General features: G+C 39.7%; 1 protein-coding gene across 1 annotated transcript in view; it reads right to left on the bottom strand.

Moving 5' to 3' along the window:
* AP-1gamma (adaptor protein complex 1, gamma subunit) overlaps nt 1-13,807 on the bottom strand; it is a 205,882-nt gene that overhangs the window by 129,277 nt on the left and 62,798 nt on the right. Inside the window, exon 7 of the mRNA XM_080283472.1 lies at nt 3,258-3,353. Within this exon, the coding sequence (XP_080139598.1) occupies nt 3,258-3,353 (96 nt within the window). The remainder of the gene's footprint in view (nt 1-3,257; nt 3,354-13,807) is intronic.

The following is a 13,807-nucleotide window of genomic DNA, read 5'->3' on the forward strand; positions in this document are numbered from 1 at the left end:
ACTCCATACTCCACCACCACTTTCAGCACATAACATGTTTCACAAACAACCAAACTCTTCCACACACTCAAGAGACTCACCAGCTAGATCAATCTTTTCACACCTGACAATCTTTGCATGTTCTTCCTAGTGCATCGATACAAAGACATCAGAGTCACCGATACAAGACATCAGCATTATCTCACAGTCTAGGTCATAATATCACTACATCTCTTATACACCCACTTTTCAAACACAATGCAAAGATGGAGTTACTTCCCACACCCTTGTGGCAAACTGCACATGGTCACACTTCCTCTGCTTTGACATTACCACCGCCAACCCTAGATAACATCACTTTTGTTTTATCCGCATTTACTCTCAAACAACTATGCCCCATTCCGTCTCTCCATTTCCTAAATCTTTCCTCCACCTCCCTTTCATTTTCTGCAATCAACACCAAATCATCAGCATACAATACTTCCCATGGGAGTCCATTTTGAGGTCATGTGAGAGAGGTTCATGCACCATGACAAACAATAAGGGGCCCGAGACTGACTAATCACAATGGCAAACCCCATGCCAAACTTGTTTTCCATTTCTTATCACAAGTGAAATCTTGCTGTCTGTTGGTCATTTTTGCTAATAGCAATTGCAAACCCCATGCCAAATTTTTTCCCATTCCCATCAAAAGGAAAATCTTGTTGCCTGTTGGTTATTTTGGCCAACAGGTCAATAAGACAGTAATTTTTGTCCAATATGATGCCACCTTCAGTAGGAAGTCTTTTGAAGCTTTTGCATTATTATGAGAATTCATATACTGAAAAGAAAAATATCTAATTTTTTAATGTTATTAAAAAATACATATTAAAAAACTCTATCTATTGCCTGATGCCTCAATCTCATAAGGGGTGACCACAAACAAATCATCTTCATGTCACCCTGTCCACTGTCATTCTGCTGCCTTCCGCACAATTTACACCCCCTCTCTCATATACCTCTCAACTCCATTCATCCATCTCATCCTCAGTCCCCCCTACCTCTCTCCCCCTCCACCTCATGCACATACATCTTCCTAGTTAGTACCTCACTCTAAATCTTCTCCACATGGCCAAATCACCTCAATGTATTTCTCTTAGCGCTTTCTATCACATCCACATCCACACCACATTGCTCCTTCACTTCCTCACCCATTAATCTGTCTCTCCATGTAACTCCAGATGCTCCTCTCAAATAACTCATGTCCACTGATCCCACTCTTGACTAGCATTCTTCTAACAATGTCCAAGCTTTGTTCCCATACATTAGAAGGGGGATCACAATACTGTCATGTAGCCACTTATTTTACTTCCATGTTCACTTCCCTATTTCTTATAACTGCTTCCCATGAACCAGCAACCTTTCTTCCCAGCTGTACCCTTTCAAACACTTCATCCTCCAAACTTCAATCCTTACTCACTATAATACCCAAGTACTGAACCCCTCTGGTTCGCAGTTCTCCAGCCTCGACTACCCCCACAGGATGCAAAAACAGGCCTATTTTTCGACTTTCTCAAAGGTTAAAAGTTTTATGCCCGATTTATAGAGCTTGAATTTACACACCTGGAAACGCAAACCCCATCCTCCTAGACCCAACAGTTACCAAGCTATGGCCCGTCAAAGTTGATAATAGTTACCCGTCACGGCCCGGGTGAGAAAGAAAATACGCCGCTGGAACCCATTTTCTTCTAAGAAAAACGTACAAAAATCAACATTTTTTGGTGTGTATAGATGTTACAGACCATTGTAAAGCTCCTGGAAAAAAAATAAAATTATCACAACCCCCCCCCTCCCAAAGTGATAAATAGTAAAAATTACTGTCCCCCCCTCTCCTATCCCCATACCTCCTATCTCCTCCCTCTCCTTCCCTCCCCTCCCCTCATCTCCTCTCCCCTCCCCTCCCCTCCGAGCTGTCAAATCTAGCTCGGGAAAATAAAATGTCTTTCTCGAATAGGTTTCGAATAAAGATAGGTATTCATGTATGTCTTAAAAAGGGGCACAATATAAATAAATATAATTATTTTTAACAGTAAAATTGCCTAAATTATTTTTACTTACTTTTCCCCCAGGTAGAGCTGAAACTATAAACAAGTAATAAGGAGTGATATCATAAGTTCAGACATATAAAATGTACAAAGAAATACATAAGAATGAAGAAAATACGTTACAATCTTTGACAGGTACACAATTATATCCATAGGCAGGTAAAGTGGGCAGGTAACAGGATTTTCTTCCCTCCCCCCAAAAAAAAATCAAACATAAAGTAATTGTGGCGTGCGTATCTCAATGCAAAGACACGAATAAAGTACAGGTAATGATTTAAAACACACGCCATAGAGTGTAAAAATTATGCACAATATTTTAGGCCAGCAGGGGGGGGGGATAGATACTCCATGCTAGGGGGTGGGGGGGGGTGGGGGTGGAGGGTGTTTAGGCCAGGAGATAGTGTACAGGGATTGAGGGATGGGAGGAGACCACCACCAGACACAAAGGAACGCCCCAAGTGGAGTACAGGGATGTGGAGGGATGGTAGTGGGGGAATATCCTCCCCCCAGATGACTGGCAGGGGGATATGGGAGGGGATCCACATCTGAGGGGGGGAGGATGCATGAGGAGGGCATAGGAGGGGTGGTCGTGGTGGTAAGAATGGAGGAAGATAGGACTGTAACAATGTAGTGGGGTACAGGGATGCGGTGAGAGGGAGGTGGGGGTACACCCCCCACTGCCTGGCTATGGGTCTTGGTCCCCCCTCCCACATGTCCAACACTTAGTTCTGATTGGTCAGAAGCCATCTACGCCACACCCAGGTCAAGCAAGTTGTCACCAGTTTTTTGTGGAAGATACACAATCGACGTTCCTCGTCCATTTAAAACATTGTGAAATAACGTCGATCTTCAAGCTTAGTACTTTTGGGGTTAAATGCACTCACATTTTACATTTCCTCAATATCCAGCCTCGCTATGCATTTAGTGACTTTACTTCTCTCAAAGACCACAACTCTGCTCTTGCCTATATTCACCTTTAGATTCCATTCCTTACATACTCTCCAAAACTCGTATAAAAAAAAAAAAAAAAAAATTATGATCATATTTAAATGAAGAGATCACTGTATAATGTCAGGATGATGACATGATGCTTAGGCAGAGGTCATTCAACTTAACATATACTAGAATATGACACACTGTACTGCATTACAACTGCATTACAGAATTATTAATCACAGCAGCTCAGTAACTTGCCTGGAGGAAGGGATCTGAGACACCCTGAACATCATGTTCAGGTGAATACCCAGCCATGATGAGATTCTTCAGGATCCTCACCAGGTTGGGCACAATCTGAAGAAAGAATGTAAGCAAAAGTGAACATTTATTAATACTCTTCTTAAATACAGTTTCTCTCAGTTGTCATATGCCTATTTTATGGTACTACCCATATAATTTATTATTAAATTACTTCAGATTAGTAATAATAATACTGATCCTAAAAGTTAGCATGGAACTAAGTCAGAATCATATAAGGAATTATTCAACAGAGAAAACTGGTAAATAATCAACTTATCTACAACATACTTGTAAAATTATGCACAGTGAAAAAAATATATATTTAAATAATGTCCAGGTCATTTTAATCCTGTAATCATAAAGATTAACCTCATAATAAATACTATGGTGTTTCAATTTTTTAGGAAAAATTCAAGAACAAATTATGTGTGAGGAGAGTGCTAATCCCATAGCTTAATTTGCTCATGCACTAAATAATTCTACATATAAATTAAAACAGAAAAATCATTATAAACTTTCTGGACATAAAAAAGATGAAAACTACTATTCACAGAACAAATTTATCATCTTAAACAGTGCACTGGTGTTCTCTCAGTCAAGGTCAAGGCTGGCTAAACAGTCAGGCCAGTTGCCACTGACAATAAAAAACCCTAGTGAGTGACATGAAAGGCTAGAAAGGAAGCCCAATTGGCAATCACTATTTTAAGACCATACTACTGATTTCTCTTTTCAATGCTGACATTCACATTTTTACTGCCGCGGGTGAGAGAAATTCTTCAAGGAATACAATAATAACTGAATGAAGGGATCATTATCAAAATTTTGAATTTTCTGTGTACATTCCATCTGTGTGTGTGACTACAAGTAGTACACAAATATAGTGTCCAATGCATAATACTGAATTTTATTTCTGGCTGATATTTTGCCTGTCAAGTCATATTATGTCATTAGAAGGCAAAGATGGAGTTGTGTCTGAGAATCAAAATTTAAATCAGTAAACCTGAACTTGCAGTTGCAGATTTAACCACCTGAATCAGAAACCTCAAAATATCATACAGCTGTTGCTGTAGCATATACACGTTTACAGGAACATACATTTAATTTCTGGCAGGCCAATAAGAATCATATCAAGCTGGTCCTGTTGGCCATTAACAAGCCAAATAACTTAAAATTACACATTTAGCCAGCCCTGATTAAGGCTTTATGTGAAAATAACAGGTGGGACTGATTCACGAAATATACATTATTAAACCTTTCAGTCCTACATAATCCTAGTCATTCTAATTAATCAACCTGCAAGCCATAAAGAAAATGTCCTATGTTGCAAGTAAGATTACATCCACAACAGGTGTATTAGAGGTGCAGCAAAATAGGTGGTGGGTGAGTGCAGGAAGTGTGGTGTACAGGAAAAATCCACTGTTCCTCTATAGGTCCCCATACATCACCTTCAGTTCAAAAGTAAACCCTTCAGTATGAGGGTATATCTTTATACTTATCTCTGCCACCACCAGACATTGTGGTGAAAAGGTTTGACACAATCTCCCCTAACCTCTTCACTACAATGACAATTATCCAGTTCTGCTCATGTCACCAGACAATCTTACTTAAGTTATTAAAGCACCACACCAAAATGGTCACTACCTAAATTACAACATCTACTGAGGTTCAGGGCCTAGAAGTGTAATGCAAACATGATAATACTGGAGATCATATTTATTCAAAGTGTTAAAAATTTTACTTTTTTTAATTTACCAGAGATTATTAAATTGCAAACAAAATTAGTATAAGATTTTGAAAGTTACACTAATGTACCACTAGCTATATCCAACTACGTGATTCTAGGTGGGAATAATGTACAGTGTATGATCTACCACCCTCAAACTCTGATGTAAATGCAGCTAAGCTGCAATATGTACCCTGTAATACAATTACGTCAACTTACTGAACAAAAATTGTAAAGTACCATCCACTGTTCACATTAAATACTAATTTTGATGGATACTGTCAAGCAGTATACTGTATTGTGAAGATCTGTATGGACTAGGAAGATGGAATGCTAATCATACTCTGTATTCCCTTTCCCTGTCAGTAACTATACACGACAAGAGGGAATCTGGTAGCTTTCTTCCTCTCTGTACTGTCACAAGGATCTGATGACCCCACTGCCAGGCACCTGTGTTGTAAGCATCACCATACTCTGTATGGCACAGCAGGTGCTGAGGAGAGATTGTGCTTAAAGTTTCCTTCTAATGAATCTCTGTGAGAGCATTGAACTGTGCTCTATATGTCACTAGTCCATCTGACTGTGGGATACTGGGTTATGATGATTCCACGGGATGAAAAAGAAAATATATTGCACATATTTTCCAAATATCACTGAAGGTACTTATACAGAGAACACGGGAGGGGGAGTGGGGGGACTGCACCTCCTTCTCTGTCCATGAATAGAGATAAGGTAAACCCACAGCCCCACTGCCTGCAGTAAAAGCAACCTTGTTAAGTTCTCTAACACAGGACAGAAGAGGGAGTGGGAAATTCCCTTCCCTCTGATTTATGTCTCAAAGAGAGATTCAACAGGTTTGCTGAAGTTCTGCCAACAGGATTAGGTTGATGATAATAAAGAATTTAGCAAAAGACCAAAGCACTATAAGGCATTCAAAGCTCAAACAATATTTCCTATACTCTATTACCATCAAAACCCATTTCCCACTAATAAAGTGGCTTAAAAAAAAAAAAAAAAAAAAAAAAAAAAAAAAAAAAAGGGGGGGGGGGGGGGGGAATAAAGCATAAAGTCAAATGAAAAACAAACAACCTGGCGACATGGGCAACATCATTCACTCAATCATTCAAGTTTTCAATATGCTCAGCCGCATCATACAGGCAAAGACGATTCTTAGCACCTTGTCGAGCCCGGAGATGTTCACTCCGACTGATTTTTTTTTCTATATTTCTATATTTTTTTTTCTATATTTTCTATATTTCCTATACTCTATTACCATCAAAACCCATTTCCCACTAATAAAGTGGCTAGAGGGAAAAAAAAAAAAAAAAAAAAAAAAAAAAAAAGGGGGGAAATAAAGCATAAAGTCAAATGAAAAACAAACAACCTGGCGACATGGGCAACATCATTCACTCAATCATTCAAGTTTTCAATATGCTCAGCCACATCATACAGGCAAAGATGATTCTTAGCACCTTGTCGAGCCCGGAGATGTTCACTCCGACTGATTTTTTTTCTGCATTGCCCCAAAGTAATTAACTTCTACTGAATTTTTTGAAGACGAAACTCAAAGCTTGCTCTTTTCAAGATGCTCTCATCTGGAGAGAGGTGTTACGACTCATGACTTTAGGGTTTTCTTTCTGTACTTCTACAGATGAAACCTGTACTGTATACGAGTGATGTCACAATTCTTGTGATTGTAAATGTGTAAACGTGTGCCAAGCACTAGTGAATTCCTAAAAAGGAAGAATTGGTGCTTTTGAAAAAAAGACCATAATAACATTATTATTGCTGTTACTGTTATTATTAATTCATAACATGTGGTAGACACCATTTCAATAAAATGCTTTGATAAAATGGTTGGTGTAATACATGTGCATCTTTAGACATAGTTTATCCACCCATAATAGATGTGGCAGACACCATTTCAGTAAAATGCTTTGATAAAAAGGTTGATGTACTACTTCACATGAGCATCTTTAGACATATTTTATCCACCCATTGCAATTTTTTCTAGTCTTTTGCTTTCTCAACTTTCTTTCACATTCATTTACCATATCCATTAATTTTTCTTAGTCTTCACTATCACCTCACACTGTTAAATGCAAACACTCACATATATCCCTTTCATCCCCCACATCACATATTCTCTCTATCATAAAGTATGCACTCTCGTATTCTGTGATCAAAAAAATTCCTAACTCCATATCTTTCCAGAACTTCAGAATTCATTATCTTATCCAACATATGCCACCCAAATGCATTCTTTAACAGTCCCATTTCCAGTGCTCTTACTCCTGACTTTTCAAGCGCATTCCATACCAACTCTTACACCCATAACTTAATGTACCCTGTTAACACCATCAGCCATTAAGGGTATACCCTATGTAACCACATAAGGATACAAAGTCCACAACAAACACATACCTGGGATGTTATGGGACACAAATCTTACACTCACAGCACACACCTCTGGATTGGAACTTGCCTAACCTACAGTATTCTCGTACCAGACACACCTCATAAAAGCTCATAATTCGAAGCTGCAATGTAAATTTCAACCTAAGTGCAGATAAAATCTCCTTACACAAATGCAATCACATAGCTGAAATTATGGCTTGGAACTTGCCTAACCTACAGTATTCTCGTAACAGACACACCTCATAAAAGCTCTTAATTCAAAGCTGCAATGTAAATTTCAACCTAAGTGCAGATAAAATCTCCTTACACAAATGAAATCACATAGCTGAAATTATTACCACACCTTCATGCATTCCTTCTGCAGTCTCTGTATCAAAGCCTTCATGACACCAGCCTTTGAGCCACTATATCTGCAGTTCCTCTACATTTTTTTTTTTTCCCCCCCCATCACTGCATCAAGATATTTAAATTCTTCACCAATTTAAGTCTGTCCATTCACCAACACACCACATTAGGTAACCTTCTCTCTCAACCATCCATCACATTAATCTTACCTACATTTACTTTCACTCACTGCTACTCACTGACACTTCACAAAATTATGAATCTATTGCAAAGATCTCACTCACTATTAAACACGAGCACAGCATCATCTCCATCCATCAGATTTGAGAAATTTCAAACCTAACCATTCATCAGCACCATCCTCATTTCCATAACTCACTGATTTGATCCCTGTTGCTGCCACCCCAGGCTCATCTGAATGTGAACTTGGTCAACTGCAAGCTCATGCTGCCTTCTTCCGAAATTCATCCTCCTCCTTGTAGGGGACAGGGAAGGAGTTATGGGACCTTTGCATCATTAGGCACCATAACCACCCAGTCCATCGGTGCCACAACTTAACCTCTAAAAAAATCCCATCCATGTAAACTGATAGTGAACAACCACGGGGTCATCACACACCCTAATCTCATTCCAACGCTGACACTGAATCATTAACTCAAAATATCTATTTACCCTTGCACATGATTCAGTATCACTACAGTACAGAAAACAACTCTTACAGTATTCAGCAGTTTTCCATCCACACCACATATATGCAACACCTTCTCTAATCCCTTACTGTTTGCTTTATCACATGTTCTTCCCATTTTCATTAAAGCACAAACATGATTGTTGTCCTTCTCTCCTGCTTTCTCCATTAGCAGCCTTAGGTACTATTTGCTCATCCATCAGCATTTTTCCATACTACCAAATTCAGAGTATTTGAAGTTTAAATATCTTCATTAGTCACTGCTTGTTTAAATACTTCTATATTTGTTATGGAATCCAACACAATAATTGGAAGGGTTGTCACAACACAGCACAAAGGGACCAGGTCATGCAGTACAGGACCCTAAAAACCACTAAGTGAAATTGTCTTGTATCATATTCATATCCAGAGCAGTATCACAGAAATAATTAATCATATTTATGTTACAGATGCATCATCCATTTAATACAAAATAACAAATGGCATAAGATACTTAGTGAAAAGTAAGCTATTTGTTCCTAGATATGGTAGCTCATATAAACCACTACAACACTAAATCAATAAAGCAACATTAAAAGCCCAACTGTTCTTTAATGGACAAATTCTTCCTTTACCCAAAATAACTGGGTCCACTGGCACCAGGTTACTACTAAGCCTGAAGGAAGATGCAAGCCATTTCATGTTATAATTAACAAGAAAGTCAGATAACCCACATGCACTCACGCAAGTCACCAAGAGAAACAAAAGAAAGCTAAATCAAAGATTGATAAAAAACATGCATAACAGTAGAGAAAAGATTACATGAACAGTTCTCCATACATTGTACTAAACTCCACTAAAAGGCACTACAAAGCCACTTCAAACCAGCACACGTGAAGTTTCAAGCTTTATTCAAAGCTCATGCTCTTCTGACATATATTTCTAAACGAATAAAAAAGCTATTGAGTGCAACACTGTGCAAACAGGAAAGTCTCCCTCTCCCTCTCCTCTCCTCTCTCTTAGCCAGTACCACAGAAACAATATAAGGAGGTCTATGGTTAAATGGCATTACCTCAGAGTGTTCAGGATCCTAGGGGGCATTAAGAAGAGCGTTGGGCAGGAGTTGGGGGGGGGGGAAGAAACAACATGCCACTATTAGTACAACACAACACTGAACTCTCACCAAGACTATTACAATCACTACTGCCCACCATCACTATATACCAAGTCACTCGTTTGTGCTTTGCAGTTACCCAAACAAGGTTGGGTACAAAATATCTATGACTGACTACCATACTTTCACACAGTACAATATCTAACTTACTGTAAAGCTGATCATTCCTACAAAGCACTACAGGTGACCCACACTATCAGCCTACCATGATACCACTGCATGTGACTGTAATAAAAGATACTCAAAATATGACATCTTGGGGGGGGTGGGGGGATCATAACCCTCTTTAACCACTTCATTCCAATGATGTATCTTCTAGTTTATTCCCGCTATTTTCAGATAATTTTTTTCTGTCTAGGTATGATTTTGGGTTGCAGGAGTTAGATTTAATCATCAGTAACCCTTCAGTACATGAGATCTTTCCTAAACTGAGTAAAACCATTTGAAAGTACTGTAGTATGGAAACAGTTTAATATATATCATCAGATTCAAGGGGTTAAAATTTACCCTAACTGTGATCCAACTTCACCAATCAGGATTTGAAATGTTATTCATGATACAAATAATATCTGGTACACATGGATAGTTCCTTGCTCCTCATCACACAGTATCTCCAGTGCTTTATCGATTCAAACACATCACCAACATAAATAACTGTAAATGCTATAAGTACTGTACTGTACAGCTTCTTGTGATAGAATTGTATCATTAAGTGACTTGGTGTTGGCACTATTAGTCTACATTGTCCAAAGTAAGTACTATATTAAGATACGGTTACATACATGCAAGAAAAAAAATGGGGTTATTCTGAATTAATTGTAATTAATAAGCAAATAGGCATATTGCAAGCTGTATACTGTACTGATATATTAATACATGCTTTTTGCTTAAAACTATGAAGTGGTAAATGATCTGATATACTCTGTATCTCATACCCTATTACATTTTCTGAATGAATCAAAATATAATTTTTCTCAAGCTTAAAACTTATTATTGCCCTGGACAAGAAAAACACATCACCTACCTGGAAAAGTCAGTCATGTTCATGAGTTAAGTATCCTGTATATAGATATAATTCATCATCATCATCCAATCCTACATTGCCCCATGAGGAGCGTAGGAGCCCGGGGCTAGGCAGTTGGTCCCGACATTTAAGATGAGAGTGACCAGCCTCACTCATCCCTGAGTGGCATTACATGAGCAATCAACCCCAACCATCCCTTGGATATAAACCTTCACCGGCTCAATCTGACTGGAGCGCAATAATTACCCACTAAACCACCAGGAGCCAAAATTTGGTTATATGGTTACCACCCAGCATAGTAAATGGTTTCCTGGTGCACAGGAAACAATTTGGCTTGTCATTTTCATGTGGCAAAATGAAATGCAGTTTCTTTCAAAATGACTATTCTGAGAACATCATAAGATTGCTGAACCTGTGATACATTTACATAAAATAATATTTCATTAGGCTACACATCAGTGCCCAAATTAATGGCTTCACGTACTGGCAGCCTAGGCAATTATCATAATCTCCCATTTTACACTTTACCTTGCCCTGGGCTCCTACACTCCTCATGGGGAAATGTAGGATTGGATGATGGATGGATGGAATCACTATCAGTTCTGTCTCTGACAGGATGCCAAAACCAGTGATACACCAGTTCAGTACATTAATTCAGACACAGACCTTTGGACAAACCAAACCAAAAAGGAATCAAAGGGTGAACAGCATCAACAGCTATGCTTGATGATAAGGAGAAGAAATATGACCCTCATATTCCCAGTGTTATAGATGTTTCATTGCAGTGGCGTAAGGATGTAGCAACCCCACTGCCAAACACATTATGCTGTCAACAGTCTAGCACCTCTTACAATAGAAGAGGGAAGGGGAAGATTATATCTGTGGCCTATTTTCATGATTTATGTCTCCATATGGGAAACTAGGTTACAATAATGATGGTAATAAATAAATCAAAGGTTGGAAGCCAGCATTATTCATCTCTTAAAAAAAAATAATAAGTGAATTGAACAATAGGTTCCAAGATACTGTATAGCAAAAATATGATGATCAAAACAGCAAACATCAGTGGAAGAGCCCATTTTTAACTAAGTAACTGACTGCTTTATCAACTCATCATCTAATCCTTTGTTGCTCCAGAAGTCAAAGAGCAAAGGGGCCCAAGAGTATTCTATTTAGTCCAGACATTTAAGACAAAAGAAAACTGGCACATGCCCCAGAGTGACATTATGCGAGCAATAAACCTAAACAATCCTTGGACTCTAACCCTTTTGAACCACATCCACCATTTATTGGTGATAAGAAACAGGGAAGTGAGCATGGATGTGAAAGCTACTACATGACAGTATTGTGATACCAACTCTAATGTATGGAAGTGAAGCTTGGACCTTGTTGGAGGGACAGAAGTCAAGAGTGAGAGCAGTGGAAACGAGTTATTTGAGAGGAGCACATGGAGTCACATGGAGTGACAGACAAATGAGGACGTGAAGGAGCAGTGTGGTGTTGATGTGGATGTGATAGGAAGCATTAGGAGAAACACACTGAGGTGGTTTGAACGTGTGGAGAGGATGGAGAGTGAGAGACTGATGAGAAGAGTGTATGTGAGTGAGGTGGAGGGGGGGGGGAGAGGGAGGGGGACGCCAAGGATGAGATGGAGGGATGGAGTGGCGAGGTATATGAGGGAGGGGGTGTGTCAGCTGTGAGCAGGGCAATGAAATGGTAGGAGACAGGGCGACATGGAGATGATTTCTTTGTGGCCACCCCTTACGGGATTAAGGCGTCTGGCAATAGATAGATATAGATAGACTAAATGGAACCACTCGGAGTAGTAAACATGTTTCCTGAGTTACAGGAAAAATGTGGATTGTCACTATGTGTTGAGTTAGCTGAGGGCAGGGCTAAATATAGCAGGTGGATGGTTGGCACTTCTACCTACCTCAAGAATTGACAAACACCTCATAAAATGTGTTTTTCATTGTTGCCAGTAAGAAGTAACTCTGGAGGAAAGAATAATTCACAACAACATGAGATGCACCTATACAGTATAGTCATGCCCTGGTATGCGATGGTTATGTGATCATTCAATTGAATGACTGATGGATGCCATTACTCATTTTCAGGTTAACACTTGCAAAAATCACTTACATGATTTTTGAGATGGCCAAGAACGATAATCTCATGTGGAAACATGCCACCCACACCTAGCAGCAGTGCCAATTGCATCACTGTACTGTGCATCACATATTCCACGTGGTAAGTGTCTTCCCAGTCTTACCTGGAGTCATGTAGGGGATGTGTAGAGAATGTCTATCTATCTATCTATTGCCAGACGCCTCAATCCTGTTTGGGGTGGCCACAAACAAATCGCCTCCAAGTCGCCCTGTCCCCCGCCATTTCACTGCCCTGCTCCCAACTCACACACCCCTCTCTCATATAACTCTCCACTCCATCCCTCCATCTCATCCTCCGCCTCCCCCTCCCTCTTTCCCCCTCCACCTCACTCACATACACTCTCTTTGTCAGTCTTTCACCCTCCACCCTCTCCACATGGCCAAACCACCTCAGTGTGTTCCTCATACCGCTTCCTATCACATCCACATCCACACCACAACACTCCTTTATATCCTCATTCGTCAGCCTGTCTCTCCATGTGACTCCACAGGCTCCTCTTAAATAACTCATTTCCACTGCTCTCACTCTTGACTTGTGTCCTTCCAACTACGTCCAAGCTTCACTTCCGTACGTTTGAGTTGGTATCACAATACTGTCATGTAGTAACTTTTTCACTTCCATGCTCACTTCCCTGTTTCTTATCACTGCTTTCAAAGAACCAGCAACCTTTCTTCCCTGCTGTACCCTTTCAAGCACTTCACCCTCCAAACCTCCATCCTTACTCATCACACTACCCAAGTACTTAAACGTACAGTAATCCCGCATATTTCGCGGTAGTTACGTTCTTGTAACCCCCGCGAAAAGTCAATTCCGCGAATACTCTATTAACAATTGAAAACTTGTACTTGTGTCCACCATGCTGCCCATCACACAGTCCATGTCCATACTGATTGAGAGACAATTCGCCGTCAGACAATTCCCCGTCAAAACATGGACGATTTCCCTTCAGAACAATTCGCACCCTGGACGATTCCCCGCCATTCTATAA

Source organism: Coenobita brevimanus, chromosome 97, assembly GCF_032717465.1.
Source record: "Coenobita brevimanus isolate Jiangsu-jjx chromosome 97, ASM3271746v2, whole genome shotgun sequence".
Taxonomy (NCBI): Eukaryota; Metazoa; Arthropoda; class Malacostraca; order Decapoda; family Coenobitidae; genus Coenobita; species Coenobita brevimanus.